General features: G+C 39.8%; 1 protein-coding gene across 2 annotated transcripts in view; it reads right to left on the reverse strand.

Moving 5' to 3' along the window:
• Positions 1 to 17,472, reverse strand: part of CCDC186 (coiled-coil domain containing 186) — a 41,947-nt gene extending 24,475 nt beyond the window's left edge. For both annotated transcript variants that reach the window (XM_055424603.2, XM_055424604.2), the window contains exons 1-3: positions 17,265 to 17,472; positions 7,402 to 8,097; positions 1,069 to 1,195 (exon numbers count right to left, since the gene is read on the reverse strand). In XM_055424603.2, the coding sequence (XP_055280578.2) occupies positions 1,069 to 1,195; positions 7,402 to 8,036 (762 nt within the window). In that variant the 5' untranslated portion in view covers positions 8,037 to 8,097; positions 17,265 to 17,472. The remainder of the gene's footprint in view (positions 1 to 1,068; positions 1,196 to 7,401; positions 8,098 to 17,264) is intronic.
• Between the last annotated feature and the right edge of the window lie 2,658 nt (positions 17,473 to 20,130).

Raw genomic sequence — 20,130 nt, forward strand, 5'->3', positions numbered from 1 at the left:
AAAGTGAAAGTCGCTCAGTCATGTCTGACTCTTTGCAAGCCCATGGAATTCTCCTGGCCAGAGTACTGGAGTTGTAGCCTTTTGCTTCTCCAGAGGATCTTCCCAACCCAGGGATTGAACCCAGGTCTCCCACAATGCAGACAGATTCTTTGCCAGCTGAGCAACAAGGGAAGCCCAAGAATACTGGAGGGGGTAGCCTATCCCTTCTCCAGTGGATCTTCCTGACCCAGGAATCAAACTGGGGTCTTCTTCATTGCAGGTGATTCTTTACCAGCTGAGCTACCAGGGAAATAAAAATAAAAAAAAAAAGCGGCTCAAAAAGATAAAGATCAGCTGAGCTATCAGTCTAGAATATGCACGTTGCTGATCCAAGCATCTTTAAAAAAAGAAAGAAAAGGCTTGGGGAAACTAGCTAACCAGATAAAATGAGAGAGTGAGATAAAGTGAGAGAGTCAGTCTTCAGAATAGTTTACAAAATACTAAGAACAGAACTACATTAAACTATAAGCTTAAAAGGGCTTCCCAGGTGGCACTAGTGGTAAAGAATTTGTTGCCAATGCAGGAGATGAAAGAGACGCAGATTCGATCTCTGTGTCAGGTAGATCCCCTGGAGGAGGAAATGGCAACCCACTCCAGTATTCTTGCCTCAAGAATCCCATGGACAGAGGAGCCTGGTGGGCTCCACTCTCTGGAGTCACACAGGGGGCGACACAACTGAAGCGACTTAGCACGCACGTACACACAAGCTGCAAAACCTTCTAATGCCAGACACAATCGTTTAGGTACATACTGCTTCTTCTGAAACAATCTATTTGACTGCCAAACAAACTGCCTTTCCTTCTCAGATATCTATTATACATAGAATACTGCCACACATATCACATAAATATATTAATTTACATAAAAGAAAAAGATAAGGCTAGGATTCTCATTTCATAAAAGAGAATGCTTCACATACCAAGCAATCTTCTGCATTTAAAGTATGGTTTAATTTACAGAACTTCAATTTATACACAAATTTTCAGGAATGTGTTTAAGAACAGACTTTCAAGATTTTCGTCTTTTTACCTGTTTAATTGTGTTCATATGCTGCTTCTCTGTTTCTGTTCTTTTTTTAAGTTCTTCTCTTAAATTGTCTTTTTCTGAACAAATGTCTAAGATGAGTTCCTGATGCTTCTTATTTTCTTTAATTAACCTAAATATAAAAAGGCCAGTATAAGTAAAACATAATTAAAAATGTGGAAAATAATCTGTTTGCAGACTGAGGTTGAGACACTTATGATTAATAAACAAATATTTCCAAGTAATTCTTTTGTAATGATATATTCTACTTATCTTGGGCTCCAAAATCACTACAGATGGTGACTGCGGCCAAGAAATTTAAAGGGCACTTGCTCCTTGGAAGAAAAGCTATGACCAACCTAGACAGCCTATTAAAAAGCAGATATCACTTTGCCGACAAAGGTTCATATAGTCAAAGCTACGGTTTTTCCAGTAGTCACGTATGGATGTGAGAGTCAGACCATAAAGGCGGCTGAGGACCAAAAAATTGACGCTTTCAAACTGTGCTGCTGGAGAAGACTCTTGACAGTCCCTTGGAGAGCAAGGAGATTAAACCAATCAATCCTAAAGGAAATCAACCCTGAATATTCATTGGAAGGACTGATGCTTAAGCTCCAATACTTTGGCCACCTGATGTGAACAGCCGACTCATCGGAAAAGACCCTGACACCAGGAAAGACTGAGGGCAGGAGGAGAAGGGGGCGACAGAGGATGAGATGGTTAGATGGCATCATCAGCTCGACGGACATGAGTTTAAGCAAGCTCCAGGAGTTGGTGATGGACAGGGAAGCCTGGCGTGCTGCAGTCCATGGGATCACAAAGAGTCGGACACGACTGAGTGACTGAACAACATATTATACTTTACAAAACATTCTCTGGCAAACAGGCTATTACCTTTTCTCCAGAAATCTGTATGTTTCAAATTAAGTGAAATATAAGCAGATAAAGATGGAGAAGGCAATGGCAACCCACTCTACTACTCCTGATTGGAAAATCCCATGGGCGGAGAAGCCTGGGAGGCTGCAGTCCATGGGGTCACGAAGAGTTGGACATGACTGAGCGACTTCACTTTCAGGCACTGGAGAAGGAAATGGCAATCCACTCCAGTGTTCCTGCCTGGAGAATCCCAGGGACGGGGGAGCCTGGTGGGCTGCCATCTGTGGGGTCACACAGAGTCGGACAAGACTGACGCGACTCAGCAGCAACAGCAGATAAAGAACACCACGCTCTTTTATGTCTTAAGGTGTATGAATTATGTGCTCCATCCCTCTGGAGCCGGATTCCCTTTAAATCAGTCAGGCTCCATCAGGCACAGTGCTTCCCCTCCAAGCAATGTCTGGAGACAGACACTTTTGGACGCCACTACCACGGAGAAGGCAATGGCAAGCCACTCCAGTACTATTGCCTAGAAAATCCCATGGATGGAGGAGCCTGGTAGGCTGCAGTCCATGGGGTCGCTAAGGGTCGGACATGACTGAGCGACTTCACTTTTCACTTTCACACATTGGAGAAGGAAATGGCAACCCACTCCCGTGTTCTTGCCTGGAGAATCCCAGGGACGGGGGAGCCTGGTGGGCTTCCGTCTATGGGGTCACACAGAGTCGGACACGACTGAAGTGACTTAGCAGCAGCAGCAGCAACCATGGAAAGCATTGCTACAGCCTTTCCACACGTAGAGGCAGGGTTGCTGCTAAACATCCTACAGTTTAGGGCAGCCCACCACCAACAAAAAGTGATCTGCCCCCATATGTCAATAATGCTGAGATGGAAAAATTTAGCTTTAGATTTTAATGATATTCTAATTCTTGGGCTTCCCTGGTGGCTTAGAGGGTAAAGCGTCTGCCTGCAATGTGGGAGACCATGGTTCAATCCCTGAGTCAGGAAGATCCTCCCCTGGAGAAGGAAATGGCAACCCACTCCAGTACTCTTGCCTGGAAAATCCCATGGATGGAGGAACCTGGGAAGCTGCAGTTCATCGGGTTGCAAAGAGTCGGACACTACTGAATTAGATACCATTAGATATTAAATTCGGAGAAGGCAATGACACCCCACTCCAGTACTCTTGCCTGGAAAATCCCATGGACGGAGGAGCCTGGTAGGCTGCAGTCCATGGGGTCGCGAAGAGTTGGACACGACTGGGTGACTTCACTTTCACTTTTCACTTTCATGCTTTGGAGAAGGAAATGGCAACCCACTCCAGTGTTCTTGCCTGTAGAATCCCAGGGACGGGGGAGCCTGGTTGGCTGCCGTCTACAGGGTCACACAGAGTCGGACACGACTGAAGCGACTTAGCAGCAGCAGCAGCAGATATTAAATTAGAGTAGAATTAGAATTCTAATGATATTCTAATTTAATATCTATGATATTCCAATATCTAATGGTATTCTAATTACAGTAGTAGTCAATGTAAAATAATAAAGTTTAAGCAGAAATTTCATTTTGAGTTCTCTAAAAAATATAAATAAAACCTTAAAAATTACCCATAAAAGTACTCAGAACTATAAAATGAGATACCTAAGAGGATTAACAGCTAATATTTTAGGATTACTAACAACAATAGCAACAGCTATTATTTAACGTTTATTGCACAATTACTATTTCCTAAGTGTAGCTTTAAATGTATTATTTAATATTCAGGTCTATAAATCAATAAGTCTATAAAATCATTATTTTATGCTTTATGAATTTGAAAAACAAACTAAAAATGAAGCCCAGAACGTATTCCAGGTCATATAGTTAGTAAGTGGAGAAAGAAATGGCAACCCACTCCAGTACTCTTGCCTGGAGAATCCCATGGACAGAGGAGCCTGGTGGGCTACAATCCATGGGGTTGCAAAGAGTCAGACACGACTGAGGGACTAACACACAGTTAGTAAGTGGGTGAAGATTAGATGTGGACCCAGGTCTAATTCCTTGCCATCTTCTACTCTGAAGATCCCTCAATTACCCAACAAATGTTGACTGAGTACCTACTATGTACCTATACTAGTCTGTATGTTAGGGGTATATCAGCGAACTGTCCCTGTACTCATGATGCTCGCATTCTAAAAGCGAAATTAAACAGTAAATAGGCATGTTATGAAATGCCAAGTTGTGATTAAGTTCTATTAAGAAAACTAAAAAAGGGACAAGAGGACAGGAAAATGACTTGAACTACAACTGTACTTCAGGTAATCAGGACAGACCTCTCCATAGTACAGGAGTGCAGTGAGGAGGAACATTGTGAAAATGTTTGGAAACAGAAAACTGTGTAGCATACAAGCTTCTTCAGGCCTTCTATGGCGCAGTGATTCAACTCAGATTATATGATAAAGATGAACACTCAATTTGTTGCAGAAAACAACTAGAAACATGAGAATCCTGACTATAGTTCATAAAGTAAACAATTTAGGGAGAGAGAAGTAAAGAACAGCAAGCCCTGAAATTATTATTCTTACATGCCAAGTGCACATCCTATACACAAATAATTTTTCCTAATTAAAAATCTGGTTGGGACATTGGATAATAATACTGAAGTTATAAAATAGGAGAATGAAAAAAAGGGGGAAAATGGATGTATTAAACAAAGACATGTGCAAACAGATGCATTCATGAAAATTTAAGCCAAAGCAACTAAAAGGTAGTTTTCTTTATAGGAAATTGAATGAAGGCAAAAGAAAAAGACGAGCTATTTTAGAGCTAACCTGAATCATAAAACATTTTATTTGAAATTTAAAATATTTCATGCATAATATAAATAACTTGGGATTTAAAATAATAATATTTTAATCATTTAATGTCCTCAAAACAATCCTATTAAGTAAGTATTATCCCTTTCATACAGATGAAAAATCTGTCTCAGAGAGGTTGACTTAACTAAGGAAACAAAGCTTGCAAGTGGCAGTGGGAACCTTCCAACTGTGCTTATTACCCCAGTCTACCATGCTGCCTCTCTCCTGACATGATAGAGCACAAAAGAATTAACTTTCTACTGTATTCCTAATGTTTTTAGATAAATTTAATAACATGTAACCTGTTCATTTCTGATAAGCACATTTAAAAAATCCACTTAAGCCAGACTAAATGGGTTCAGATTTTAACTTTGTCATTTAGTAACTTGTGACCCTGAGCAAGTTAGTTACTTTACTTCTCTGTGCTTCAGGTACCTTACCTGTAAAATGGGAATAACAACTTTTCATACCGCAAAGGGTTGTTTTGTGAGGATTCCATGCATTAATACATGGAAAGTGCCAGGCACACTAAGTCTTCCAGTTATTATTATCAAATCTATAACATCTTATAATTTACAAGAGAAACATGAAAGTGGTCAAGACTCAAAATCTAAGGAAAGTAGAAAGAAATATCAGGAATAATCTCAAAAGGAAAGTTTAATAAAGTATCAGTTCAGTTCAGTTCAGTTGCTCAGTCGTGTCCAACTCTTTGTGACCCCATGAATCACAGCACGCCAGGCCTCCCTGTCCATCACCAACTCCCGGAGTTCACTCAAACTCATGTCCATCGAGTCGGTGCTGCCATCCAGCCATCTCACTCTCTGTCGTCCCCTTCTCCTCCCGCCCCCAATCCCTCCCAGCATCAGAGTCTTTTCCAGTGAGTCAACTCGTCACATGAGGTGGCCAAAGTATTGGAGTTTCAGCTTTAGCATCAGTCCTTCCAATGAACACCCAGGATTGATCTCCTTTAGAATGGACTGGTTGGATCTCCTTGCAGTCCAAGGGACTCTCAAGAGTCTTCTCCAGCACCACAGTTCAAAAGCATCAATTCTTCAGCAATCAGCTTTCTTCAGTCCAACTCTCACATCCATACATGACCACTGGAAAAAACCATAGCCTTGACTAGAGGGACCTTGGTTGGCAAAGTATTACTTTGAACTGTGAAGAAAGCTAATTGCTGAAGAATTGATGATTTTGAACTGTGGTGAAATATTACTCAACCCTAAAAGGGAAAGAAACTCTAACACATACTACAGTTTGGATGAACCTTGAGGACATTCGCTAAGTGAAATAAGCCAGTCACAAAAAGGCAAATACTGTACAATTAAATTTACATGAAGTATCAAGAGCAGTCAAACTCTTAGAAACAGAAAGCACAACAGAACTGTGGTTACAGGGGACTAGGGCGGGGCAAACAGGGAGTTGTTTGATGGACAGAAAGCTTCAAATCCATGAAAAGCTATGGTGCTGGCTGCACACTTTGTGAACATACTTAATACTACCAAACTGCACATTTAAAAATGGTTATGGTGGCAAATTTTATGCTCTGTGTATTTTATCACAATTTAAAAATAAAAAACAGGAAAAAAAGGCTCTGGATGCTGGGATTAAAATTCACCGGATAAACCAATTTCCTCCTCCCCTTTCTCTACACATGCCCTTCCCATTCCAAAAAGCTTTTTTTAAAGTATCACTTTTTAAAAAAGAGAATCAGTCTACATTAATGAAGGCTAGCAAGTTTTATTTTCCTTTATAAGGGTTATAAGAGTATCTAAATATATGCATCACATATATATAAATATAAAACAAAAACACAGGGTGATAGAACACTAGGAAAAGATAAAATGAAATTTAAACTGTTGTTAAAATAGAAATTAACTTCACAAATTGAGGTCAAAAATTAACTATGTTATTATTTACTGAATGATAATACACCAATTCTTCTGTTCTCTAAATTTTAATTTTTTATGGCTGGATGGCATCACCGACTCTGTGGACATGAGTTTGAGTGAACTCCGGGATTTGGTGATGGACAGGGAGGCCTGGCGTGCTGTGATTTATGAGGTCGCGGAGAGTCGGACACGACTGAGCGACTGAACTGAACTGAAACCAATAAATTTACAGTGGGGATTTTAAGAAAAAAAATTTAATTTCACAACTTCTCATTCCTTTTGAATTTATCTTAGTTCTGACAATGTAATGCTTCACATTCTTTTAAAACTGAAAAATTTGAGCTGTCTTTACAAACATTTCTAGATCTTTAGTGAACTTACACTTTAATAAAACATTCTTTTAAACTTAACATATTAAGACTTCTATGCAAAACAAATTTTGAATCATATTCAAAACAGTACCTTTATAAATATATTTCTATATATGCTAACGTATTTAACATAGGTATATTATATATAACACTCATAAAACACTACTTACCTATTATTTCTAAAATAATGAAAATATCACACCCTAAAAAAAAGTTATATATTAACTAGGCAAACTTGACATTTGCTCAATAACTACTTATGTGCATGGCTCTACTGTGGAAATAAAAGTAAATAAAATGATACTTTAAAAAATTTAATCTTTAACTCCCATGTAAAAAAATAACTTGAAAGAATCAAAAACTTACTTTTTTATGGTGTGTTCCTGCTGCAAATACTTATCTTGCACACACTTTTCAAACATAATTAATGCATTTTCTCCCTTATTCATTCCATTTGGTACTCGGTGTTCTTTTGCAAACTCAGTAGATAAGAGTTCAGATTCTATTTCTTCCAACAAATCCTCTGATGTTGAAACATTCTTTATTTTTGAAATAAGTTTCTTGGTGCAGTCTGTATCATAAGGACTTTCTGCGTAAGTCTTTTGATTACCTGCTTCTGTAAATGTAGATGACCTTAATTCCGCCAATATTTGTGTCACTGTTTGTTCTGCTTCACTTGTTTTCAAAACTTGCTTTGTAAAATCTCCACCAGGAAAACTAGTTATTTGTTCAGAATTTTCTGGGCCTGTGTCTGTTTTAGCACAGGAATCCTTACCCCCACCATGATCTGGAATACAGTTTTCCTGTGTTTCATTTTGATTACTGTGTTCATTAGGCTGACATAAAGTTTTATCAAAGTTTAATGACAACAGTTTGGACTCATTTTCTAAGCTGCTGCTTTCATCACCAGAAAAAGAGTTGCAAGAGTCTTCCTTTGTTTCCGATGTTTTCTCAATATTTTGATCGGAGGAAATGGAGGCTATGCGCTCTGTCTCTGACATGCTGACTGGCACCGATTCACTGTGTACTTCTTCAAATCTGTTCCTGATCTTCGTCTTACATCTAAGAAAGTCAAAACACACATTTTTGAAAAGATTTTTTAAAACCAAGACCCCATATATAGTTGCATACATTTCATGATGTGGAAAAACTAAGGCTACACATTTTACCAGTAATAATTCTTTAAAAATTCTTTCCTTGGAGGGAAAAAAAAAAAAACAATAAAACAGCTGATCCAAATGAGTCACCACAGGTAAGGTACCACACAGGTTCACTCTCTTCTCCTTCGATCCAGTCCTACCACTTCACTTCAGCTGCAATTTGGCCCCATAAGATGTTGGGTACTGAATGATACTAATAATGAGAAGATTAGTGCCCAAGAATTGTTTATTAATAGAATTCCTTCAGCTCCATAAGGGGAAAAAAGGACTATGTAATGAACTTATAACAAACTATTGTAGAAATCAGATAGCAATGAAAACACGAGCCAAGAAATTACAAATCAAGGTAATAAAACAATGTACATTAACAATGATATTTACTGCAAAAGGGAAACTAGACAATAAAACACAGCTACCTACAGCCCAGACACCTATAGCTGAGCTGAAAGAAGTCAAGGTGTAAAGGATTCCTGACAGGAATTCATGCTTCACCCTGGGATATAAGAAGTATCATAGTGATTTCCAAACATTCTCATCAAGAGCACACAATGTTCAGCAAAATGCAAATGGACCCCATATGCATTGCCTCGCTCATAAAAGAAACATTTACAAACCTAATTCAACAATGTTAGAATATATTTTTAAGCTGTTTATGAGGCTTACTAAGCTACCTATTTTCTGAAAATTAGTCAACCTCAAAAATTATCCTGAGACAGAAAAATACAGAACATCCCAACAATCTTAATGAAGAATTCTAAGAAAGGAAAAGATGACCAGTTTGCCTGTTAAATATCCTGGCATCAACTAATTAGACATTGGCCTTAATACTATAAATTATCTACTTGTACAACATATTTCCAAACAACCAAACAAATTATCATTATTATCATGCTGCACGTATGCTACAACCAAGACAAAGCCCACACTAGCAATAAAGGTTTGGTTTAGGCAACACAAACAAATGCAGTAAAAACCCTTTATGAATAAGGTGTATTCCAAACCAAGGACAAAGTAAAATAAGTCTCAAACAGGGACATTAGCCACTATGTGGCTTCCTCATTTGGAAGGAGGCCACTACCTTCCTCAAAATAACTAATTTTAAGATACAACTTACGAATGTGTTGCTGCTGAATTTGAAATCTTAATTTGGAAATCAATCTAAAAAGTGCATTCAAACATCCTAATTGGTCCTAACTAGTCAATGTTATGTGATATCTACTGAAGTCGAACTCAGAGCTGACCAAACGTAAGGGACAGAAGATAAGAATCTATTTAACAGAGAGTGAGTCTATAAATGCATTGACTCTTCAACATAGACTGACCAAGTCAGAAGGAACTCTCATTTGGTAACTCTATAGCTCTTGTCTGTGTGCCATGCTTTGTCAACAGAAAAGCATTACGCAAACAATGGTTATCTTCTTATGCAGCTTTCACATTCCCCAGGGTTCAGTCCACAACTTGATTTTCCCTCCTAGAATTCATCCAGTATGACTACTGAAACCACAAACTCATAGCTGATGCCCACTTTGTTTCCGTTCCTGTGCTCTTGAATTATAGATAACAAATTGCCACTTTGCTTTCACTCTACATCTATAATAATCTCAAACAAACAGTGGCATTTCCAGTGGCTCAATTCAAAAAATGGCTAAATCCAGAATCACAACAATAGCTTCTAAGATTGAGAACCCCAAATCTTTTATTTCTGTCAATGCTATCATGTTTCTTAGTCATAACTCTTTCTTTCCTTTAGCCTCATATTCTTTTACTGATTTCATGTTTCCTACAATTACACCCTCATTTCTACTGTCACTGTCCCCTACCTGCAACTCAACCCAGGCCTGATAACTTCCTATCTGGAACACTTGAATTGCTGGTTTCTCAAGCTCACTCCATCCTCCCTCCCGTTCTCCTTCCTGAAACTCCAAGTCAAGGAGCAAGGAGGCTAATATAAGGGCAGATGACCTGACAGCACCAGGTTTAAGTGTCATCCAATAAAGAGAAGGCATTAAGTGTCCACTACATTGGCTCTGCCACAGAGGAACAGGAGCTGCCCTACAAAGTGAATCCTCAATGATACAAGGGTCAGGGAGTTACAAAACTGCCCCTTCTCCCCAAAATACCGCACACACCACCTCCAGAGAGATCACCATCAAATACAACCAGATGAATCAGAGTAAAGGCAGAGCTACTGCTTCCTTCTTTCAAGTTTCGGATAGTGAGAACTCTGCCTCCACTGGCTGGTATTCCCCCAACTCTGAAAGGGCTAGTTAAGCGGAAGGAGAGGGGACAAATTTTAGAGCCAAATTACATCTCTTCTTTAATCCAAGCAGCTGGGAACTAACAGTTTCAACATTTCTTCATAGAGAAGAAAGAGTTTATGATTAACATGTTTTTGTTGCCTGCTTTTGTAAGCAAGTGAAACCTGTCTTAATTCCTGGAATAAGTTTTTTCTAGTAATCAAAAGTGGCAGAAGAGTTTTGACACCAAACGACGACATTATTAAAGGACTGTACCTCAGAGGGAAGTGGAAGGGATGTGAGCATTTCATGTTTATATCTCAGAGTTGCAACTGTACTATTTTTTCAATCTTATCTCTCGACATTATTAAAGGACTGTACCTCAGAGGGAAGTGGAAGGGATGTGAGCATTTCATGTTTATATCTCAGAGTTGCAACTGTACTATTTTTTCAATCTTACCTCTCAACACAATCTTAAAATCCTAGTATTTCACTATAGTACCTTACCAACCCTTGACCAGACTACTCTAGAGTCCTCCAAACATTATGCATATTAACATTTCCATGGCTTTGCTCTCATCTAGACCGGTCTCCCCTTCAGTCTAGAGGCAGTAGTTTAGTCCCTAAGCTGTGTCCAATTCTTGTGACCCCACGGACTGTAGCCCACCAAGCTCCTTTGTCCATGGGATTCTCCAGGCAAGAATTCTAGAGCCGGTTGCTACTTCCTTCTCCAGGGGATCTTTCCCACCCAGGGATTGAACCACTTCTCCTGCATTGCAGGAGGATTTTTTTTATTGCTGAGCTACCAAGGAAGGCCCTCCCTTCAGTCTACCCACAGCCTAATTATACTTAAAGGACAGACTCTAAGGTCACGTCTCCTCCAAATTTTCCCTAATGGCAAGCACAAAAAAAACCTCTCACGTAAATGAAAACATACTGTACTTATACTCATCAGGTACACAATCATAGCCTTCCTTGTGACATTTCTCAACAGCCTTTTAAAAGATCTCTGTACTCTCAAGGAAGAGGAACCTCACTCTGAACTGAATCAAACGTCTTAAATCTCAAGCAATATAACAGTAACAGTAAATAGATAAACAAATCCAACAAATATATTCTCTACTACATTTACAGTCATTCTTGCAAATGCTGTTCAATGGTTCTCAGTGAGGGTGGGACTGAGTTTACACATGAGCTGGGGGTGCTGAAGGCATTTAGAGGGTGGAAACCAGGTTGTAAGAAGACTTGCTATGTGCAAGACAACACAGAACAACAAAAATATCTCATTCTGCTGGCTATTCATCTAGGTAATAAATGAACAAACACACACCTGTTTCTATAAATACCTCAGCTTAGATTCTGTTTTACATATCATCCTTCTGCAAATTAAAGAAAGCTGTAGCTCAGACAGTAAAGAATCTGCCTGCAATGCAGGAGACCTGGATTCAATCCCTGGGTCAGGAAGATCCCTTGGAGAAAGAAATAGCAACCCACTCCAATATTCTTGCCTGGAGAATTCCATGGACAGAGGAGCCTGGCAGACTACAATACATGGGGTCACAAAGAGTCAGAAACAACTAAGCGACTAACACAAACATAGTTCAACGTCAAAAGACAAGTACTTTCTATATTGTTTCTCAGTAATACGCCCATGATCTTTGGAAAAAGTATCCATATAAACTGGCATCTGATAACCACTTAGTCTGCAAACTCAGTTTTCTGATGTTCAAATGAACTCTGATCAGGGGCAAAAAGAAAGGTGTTAAAGAAGATCTGTGTGTCTATATGTAAAAAGCCCTCACCAAAAGTAAGTAACTACACAAGAATGATGTAGGGAGGGGCCACCATCATGTGCTTGACTGTCCACAACTAAGCAAGGGAAAAAACAGTCAGCTGAGTCCTCCTGTGGGCCTCCAGCTGGCAATGCTGATGTAGGCCAGTTTGGCTGCTGTACAAATTTTTTCTTGGGGGTGGGGGTAAAGCTACCAGTGATGGAATAGCCTAGGAGTATATTAAAGGGGTAGGATGCAAAACTATACATTTGTATATAGGATTGCTTTAGTTAAGACGTGCTTGTATAAATCAAAGTCACACTCAGACATAGTGACTACAATTACTAATTACAATCTCTATTGATGAGGTAAGAAAAAACACAGGTTATTTGACTTTTTAGCAATTCTTACTTATTAGGGGAAGACACTATATTTAAATTTAGCCAAGTCACAAAACTCTTCTTGATTCAAGGACTTTTTTTTCCCACCAGGGTTGTTTCTGTTTCTGACACAGTACTACAGGACCAGTTCGCACTTCAAAACTGTTTCTGCAGAGTGAGAAGTGGTTTCGCTCTTACTGGAGGCTCATCAGCTGTAGGCAACTGGTCAAGAAACACTCTTCACTTGCCTTAAAGCCAATCATTATCCACCATAGATTTTATTTCTTAAGGAACCAGGAACTGTACAAAATTATTTCTATATAAGAACCTTATAAACAAAAACTCTATTTTTAACAACTTTTAATACTATTTCTTGTTTGCCAGTAATTAGCAGTATAAACAAACAACAAAAGAACTTAAGCTTATTCAATAAATGCAAATACAAACTAATCCAAATCCACAGACATTTGGTTCTAGATTATCAAACATACAAACCTCATACAAAAGTACCAAACCAGAAATACATTTCTAAACTAGATATTAATTCATTTATTCACCACATATGTATTGAATACATATTATGTTCAGCACTGTCTTACGTGTTGGGAACAAAGCAGTGAATAAAATAGACATCTTTCTGGAGTTTACTTCCTGGTGTAATGAACCAACACACAACATCTGTGTTAAATCTTTTACTCTTTGTTTACAGTATTTTAACTGGAAGGTCAGCGTTCCATGAGAAGCTATATAAGAAACATGAGAGTTTAACTCCAACAGAAACATGTGACTCAGTTCGGCATAAAAGTTATCTATAACAAACTACAAATTTTAAACTTACAAATTGTACCATTTGAGTCTCAAATAATACCAGCTGTAGCTTCTCAAGTAATGTACAGTAAGATAAGCAAATTGAGCTTGTGATGGCACTCCTGTTCTTCAATATAATAGTTTACTGTCCTTTGAAAAAAAGTAAGTACATCCAAAGGTCTTTTACACATTCTTCAAATACACTTTGAAAACAGAATAAACAAAATGATAACTTATCTTTCTGACCAGTTCTAATAATGTTCTAATAAAACAATTAAAATCAGAAGCAATCAAAATCATCATCCACAGTCCAATATAAACTGATCACAACTCCAAGTGCCTGATTTTTGATAGATATGAACTACAAAATATAAATACTTTCCTGGATAAAGTTTTAAATCACAGAATAATGAACAGAAAAGAATCCATACAAGAGACATAAAACTTCGCTTCACGTAATGAAAATATCTGACACTGAAGTTTATCCACAGCGAATCAAATTCTCTTAAAAGACTAAAACCTGAGCCAGGTATTTCAAAGAACTTTAGACTAGTTCTATCAAAAGGAAGATTTATTTGTAAACTAGTCACACTGTGAATGAGCTTTTTGGTAAAATTCAACTTTAATATACTGCGTTTCCTTTATGTGAAACACATCAGGAGCTCTTTGTCCATTAGTTTAAAAAAGTGTATCATATGAGGCCAAGATCAATTATCCCTGTAGGGGTTTGTTTAGCTTTGCACCCAGGGGTCAGGGCATTCAGAATTTTACAGTATGTATACCATAACACACACAGAAAAAGATGGTGAAAAGACTCAGGGCAATAGATGCAGCAGGACACTCACCCCCACAGATAGTACCAAAACCTGTGATATGATAACAAGAGAAAGTACAGTCCATCAAGACTCCAGGAAAAAGAAGGAAAGTAGCCACATCATATATCACATTACAAGCTATATGTCGTATTATCAGTTTGGTATTTTAGATCCATGGAATTTTATATATCTCTTACAGTAACTTTTAAATCAGAAAAGTTATTAGCATAGAAATCTCATTTTGAAGCTCCTTGTACAGAGCTCACCAAACAAACTTTAATGAGTCTAAGAAAACACAAAAAGTATTTTCAGCCAATTTCCCCCAAAAAAACCTAAAAACTAAAAAAAAAAAAAAAAAAAAATGTGGGCAGGATTGCCCTACAGTTTCCTTTTCAAAATGGGACTAGCTAATAACCTAAAAAAAAAAAAAAGATAAGTTTTAAATCTGCCTCATATTAATATTAAGAAGTTCTGGTTAATGTTTACATTTTGAAGCCACCTTTGGCCTGGGCTTGGTTAATTTGGTACAATGCAGTTTACCAAAAAATTAAATTATTCATTAGCTATGACATGATCATCTCTGAAGTAGGTGAATAGGTCGTGTTTCTTAATGACAGGCAACTATACTCACAATCCAGTCAAGACTTTGGTGGGTTTGATTTCTACTTTCTATTGCCCCTTCATACCTGTACTTTTTCTTTTGTTTACTTCTTAGCCCAAATAGATTTTTAAAATCTCAGTAGCTGAGAAATAAAATAAAGCTCAAAGGTGGCTTCTGAAATAATATAAGATTACAGGGTTCGTCGCAAATTTAAATTATCTATGCACCCATTCTAAAGGAAATCAGTCCTGAATACTCATTGGAAGCTGAAATTCCAATACTTTGGACACCTGATGCAAAGAACTGACTCATTTGCAAAGCCCCTGATGTTGGGAAAATTGAAGGTGGGAGGAGAAGGGGACAACAGAGGACAAGATGGTTGGATGGCATCACTAACTCAATGGACATGAGTTTGAATAAGCTCCGGGAGTTAGTGATGGACAGGGAAGCCTGGAGTGCTGCAGTTCATGGGGTTGCAAGGAGTCGGACACAACTGAGTGACTGAACTAAACATAATATTCCCAACACAGTAAGCCCAGTGACATGTTTATAAGAAATTCAAGAATCAGCTTTAATTATTTAAAACTGGAGATAAGAGGTAAAAGAAAAATCTAAACTTTGTGAAAGAAACATATCTTCAGGTTAAGGAGTCTTTAATAGGAAACTGTTAGATGAATTTGAAAAACTAGTACAGATTATTAGTCATTCTTCAAAGGAAAGGATGATTTTTCTAAATCTCTAAAGAAAGACTGCATCAACCTATCATCTCTCCTAAGAGTAGACTTCCAGGATGTTAGCATGTATTTGTAAATAGATGGTTTTAAATAGAATATACTAAGCAATCCTCATTAGCTATGCTGTCACTGAATAGCATCAAAGAACAACTCTTTAGTTTATGGTTGAAGGGACTAAAAGGTTAAAGGCCGGTTACTGTGCTCCACCACTCCTTTCCTGTTAGCAATAAACAAGACTCTGAAATACCAATGATACTCTATGGAATCTCCACTGTTTAAAGGAACCTCTGAATTTATATGCAGGTATTATGAATAAGAAAAGGTCTTAAAAAAATAAAACCAATATAAATGCAAGCCAGGCATTTCCAGGTAGAATCTTTAATGATTACACATGCCCGCTTATTACAATGTAACAAGGGGTTTTAATTCTTTATACTGTAAAGTTTGTGAATCACTCAATATCTTCCACTGAATTTAAAATAATAGGAAAGGACCAAAAAGGAAGGAAAAAAGCGAAAAAGAAAAACAAAGTCAGTCATCACTGTTTTCTATTTGTGCAATGATGGATAAGGAATTTGAAAGTAGCTGAAAAGAGAAGATACACAAGCAGATGGTTGGTTTTACTATCAACATCTCTCACACCTTAATCTTTCCCACACTTTGCAAATACGAAGGTGTAGTACCCAGAACAAGCATACCTAAACACTTAACAGTTTTTTGGTGTGTTTTTTTGTTTTTGAGCGACTACCAGCATACCTCTTCAAACACTTTCACTGATTTGCCACATACTGTCCTCAGAAAAACTCTCAACCTATCATTTTAGAAGAAATTTTAAAAGGTAGGCACGAAAGGTAGATTACACGGGTTCACACAGAGAAAACTGCCAAATGCCTGGGGCTGCCCAGCATTACTATACTACATAACTCTCGAAGGTAACAAGGTGATCAAATAGAAGATAACACAGGTGTTTCAAATCCAGGCCTTTTTCCTCTAAACAAAATCAAGATGTAAAAATTTGCTAAAGTTCTTCCATTGTTAACAGGCGATCAATAATTATACCTGCACTGTTCCCCAAGATTGCTATGAGGAGACATGTAGAAGGCGGTTTACCACTTTACAGCTTTGACAGACACATAAATTTGAAGTCTGATCCTTAGCAACCAAGATTTACCCAATGCCTTGATGTCCTTGTGGGGTGGGGTGGGGGGAGGCAATACAAATACCAAGAACGATTTCGATCATAACCACGATCCCAAAGAATCGTCTCTAAAATTACTTAAAATCACAGTAATGGAAGTGCTTGGAAGAGGGTTTAAAGTCACTACAGTAAACATGGAACACGAACACAGTCAACTTGGAGAGAAGAGGAGAAACAGACGCCGAGTCCTCGAGCGGTGGCCGGGCAGGTGGGGCTCAGCTGCTGTCCGCACGGGGAGACCGGCCGGCGGCCTAAGATCTGCCGCTCTCCAGGGGCCTCTCAGGAGGCGCGGGCCGCACGGCCCCCGGCGACCCCTCCGCCGCCTCCCGCCCGGGCGGCCCGGGACCGACGGCCGGGAGGCAGGGAGAGGAGGGAACTCCTCCCGCCGGCGCTCCCCTAACTCCCTCGAGAGGCCAGGCCGGGGAGCCGCCCCGGGACGCGCAGGACGGCGCAGGCGGTGGGCAGCCCGCCGCGCCGCCACCGCGACTCCCCGGTCCTCCCCGGGCGCCCCTCTGGGGTACTTACCTCACTGATCCGAGCCTCAGGCCACACCCCTAAAGAAGCCGCTGGAACTACCGCTCAGGGGTCAACTTCTCCATAGAGGGGCCCGGCAGACCTGGAGGTGCGGGGGCGCGGGGGACAGCGGTGGGAACAGGGCCAGCAGCACGCTCCCTCCGCCGCGGCTGCCCCAAGCCCCCGCGGAGCTGACACATCAACAAAGATGGCGGCGACGCCGAAGCCGGCCCGGCTACAGCTGAGGGGGCGGGGCTCCCCGGAGGAGCCAATCAACGAGGCGAAGGCGTCGTGACGCAACGCACCGTGGGCCTGGGGAACCTGTCTGCAGTGGGCGGGGCCGACGCTCCGCTGTCTCCAGCTCGGCGAGCGCCGGGCCCCGGGCACTTCGTCTTCGGAGCTCGCCACCCCTTGGTCATCCTGGCGAGCCGGCTGTCCTGCCTCGCTAGTTCGGCCCTACCTCTCACGCCCCTCCCCGACCCAAGTAGGTTGTTGCTTCCTGTAGGACGCGCTCCTTGGAGCTGATCCCTCTTCACCCTTTGGCCCCTACTCATCTTACTCAGGGACATAAACAGAATTTGAAATTTCACCTCCCGGCTCCGATGCTTGCACCTGACGTGGGCGGAGTCAGCAGGAGCTGCCTACCTGCCCCTCAGACAGTTCATCTCTGGGAGAGGCTTTGGGGGTTTCCATAACACCGCATTCATGCCCACCGTTTGGCACCTACTGCCATTGTTTAATAATAAACTGTTGGTGCGTTCCTCTCCAGTACCCGACTGTGAGCCTTGAGCACGGGAAGTGTCATCACCCCAGCACGCAAAGTGGGGTTTGGCACGCCAGTGCTGCTCAATAATTAGCTATGTATATGTATATATATAGTGTACTGGGGGGGAAACTTACACTGAATACAGTTGCCTAATCATGTCCAGAGAAGGTGAGCAGTTTCAGTCTGGAGGTTTTGCAAACCTACTCTGCCCAGTTTAGTGCTGCTCTTTGATTTAAGGCTTCTTACTGCACAACTCATGACTGAATGAACAAAACCCCCAAAACAAACAAAAAGTCTCACTTGAAAAACATTCAACACTGTGTAACTCTATTCCTCTTTCCAACAGGAAATGGCACCTCCCTCCTTAAATGAAGATACTGGTTAAAACACATTATGCAGTTAAAGTGTGACAGTAAAAAAAGGACTTGACTTTTAAGCAATAAATTTACCAAACATTCCTGTTGTTTAGTCACTCAGTCGCGTCTGACTCTGTGATCCCATGGACTGCCCCCCAAGCCCAGCAGGCTTCTCTGTCCATGGGATTTCCCAGCAAGAATACTGGAGTGTTTCACCAAGCATTCCTATTGAGATGTTATTCCAAGGGGAAAAATATAAAAGAAACTTTAAGTTTTTTCAGTATGCTGCTGCTGCTAAGTCACTTCAGTTGTGTCCGACTCTGTGTGACCCCATAGACGGAAGCCCACCAGGCTCCCCCGTCCCTGGGATTCTCCAGGCAAGAACACTGGAGTGGGTTGCCATTTCCTTCTCCAATGTGTGAAAGTATGCTAATTGGCAGTAATATTGACACTGTTATTTCTGAACTATAATAGTATAAAGCACATATGTAATCCTTGGAACCAAGATTTTCAATACTGGAGAAAGGAAATACAAATATAAAAATCAAAGAAATTAACTATAAAAACACTGCAATCCTAAATTTGAATTTAGAAACCATATGAATTACTAAATTTTAAATTAGAAATATTGGCATGAACTCATGGTACATTTCCTTTCCATTAAAAAGAAAAAAAGGCTGTCTACTGAAAAGGCCTAGAATAATGATCAACCCAATGGACACCCCTATTGTCCAATCATCTCTAAATGTAATTTCCCACTAAAAATAACCTAGGCTCCTCTTGGAACTCAAGGGCTAAATCTACAAGGCAAGAAATATACAAGAAAATTTAGGATATTTCGGTTGTACCAGAAAGTAAAGATCAAAGGAGCTGTGTCAAAAAGATTTGAGTCAATTTAAAGGTGTTCCCCATAGAGAGAAGACAATTTTAGCATTTAAAAGCAACAGCAAATGAGACAAATCTACCAGTTTAAAAATTAATAAGTGTGTTGATTTTTTTTTTAATGGTATTGGTCACCTTTGGAGGGTGCCAATATCATCACATTTTGAAATCTAATAAAAAAACAAACATTCCGGCCTTTCTGTTGCAAACTGAATCTCAAATAGTTGACGTGAGAAAGTTCTTCTTTATGGACTTTCAGGTAACAAATGCAGAGAAAAAGACTATTATCATTTTGGAAACACTTCCCTGGTAATTCTGAAGGTAAAGAATCTGCCTGCAACGCAGGAGACCTGGATTCAATCCCTGGATCAAGAAGATCCCCTGGAGATGGGAATGGCAACCCATTCCAGTGTTCTTGCCTGGAAAATTGCATGGGCAGATGAGCCTGGGGGACTACGGTCCATGGGGTCACAAAGAGTGGGACACTGAGTGACTAACACTTTCACTTTCAATGAAATGATGTATCTAGATAATGATCACCAGTGAATCCAGAATCATATGGAAAACTGGCTGGAAACTTTAGAGTGTATATCCCCCAAAGAGAAATGACTAGTGTCTTCTGAGTGAAGCAACAGAGGAACACAATACCACCTGGGAGGTATTCTTGCCAGAGAGAATGTAATCAACAGAACTGTCAGGAAAACTGCCATTCCTTCAATATATAAGTTGCAAGAAGATGAAAAGAGTAAAAGATAAATCTCTTTTTAAAATATATCACTGAATGCAAATATAGGATCTGATTTGACCATACCTATTTAAAGTCATTCGAGACTATCTCAGAAATTTTAAATACTAACTTTATATTACGAAATTA

This window comes from Moschus berezovskii, chromosome 12, assembly GCF_049115385.1.
Source record: "Moschus berezovskii isolate FMDL1 chromosome 12, NW_MosBer_1.0, whole genome shotgun sequence".
Classification (NCBI taxonomy): domain Eukaryota; kingdom Metazoa; phylum Chordata; class Mammalia; order Artiodactyla; family Moschidae; genus Moschus; species Moschus berezovskii.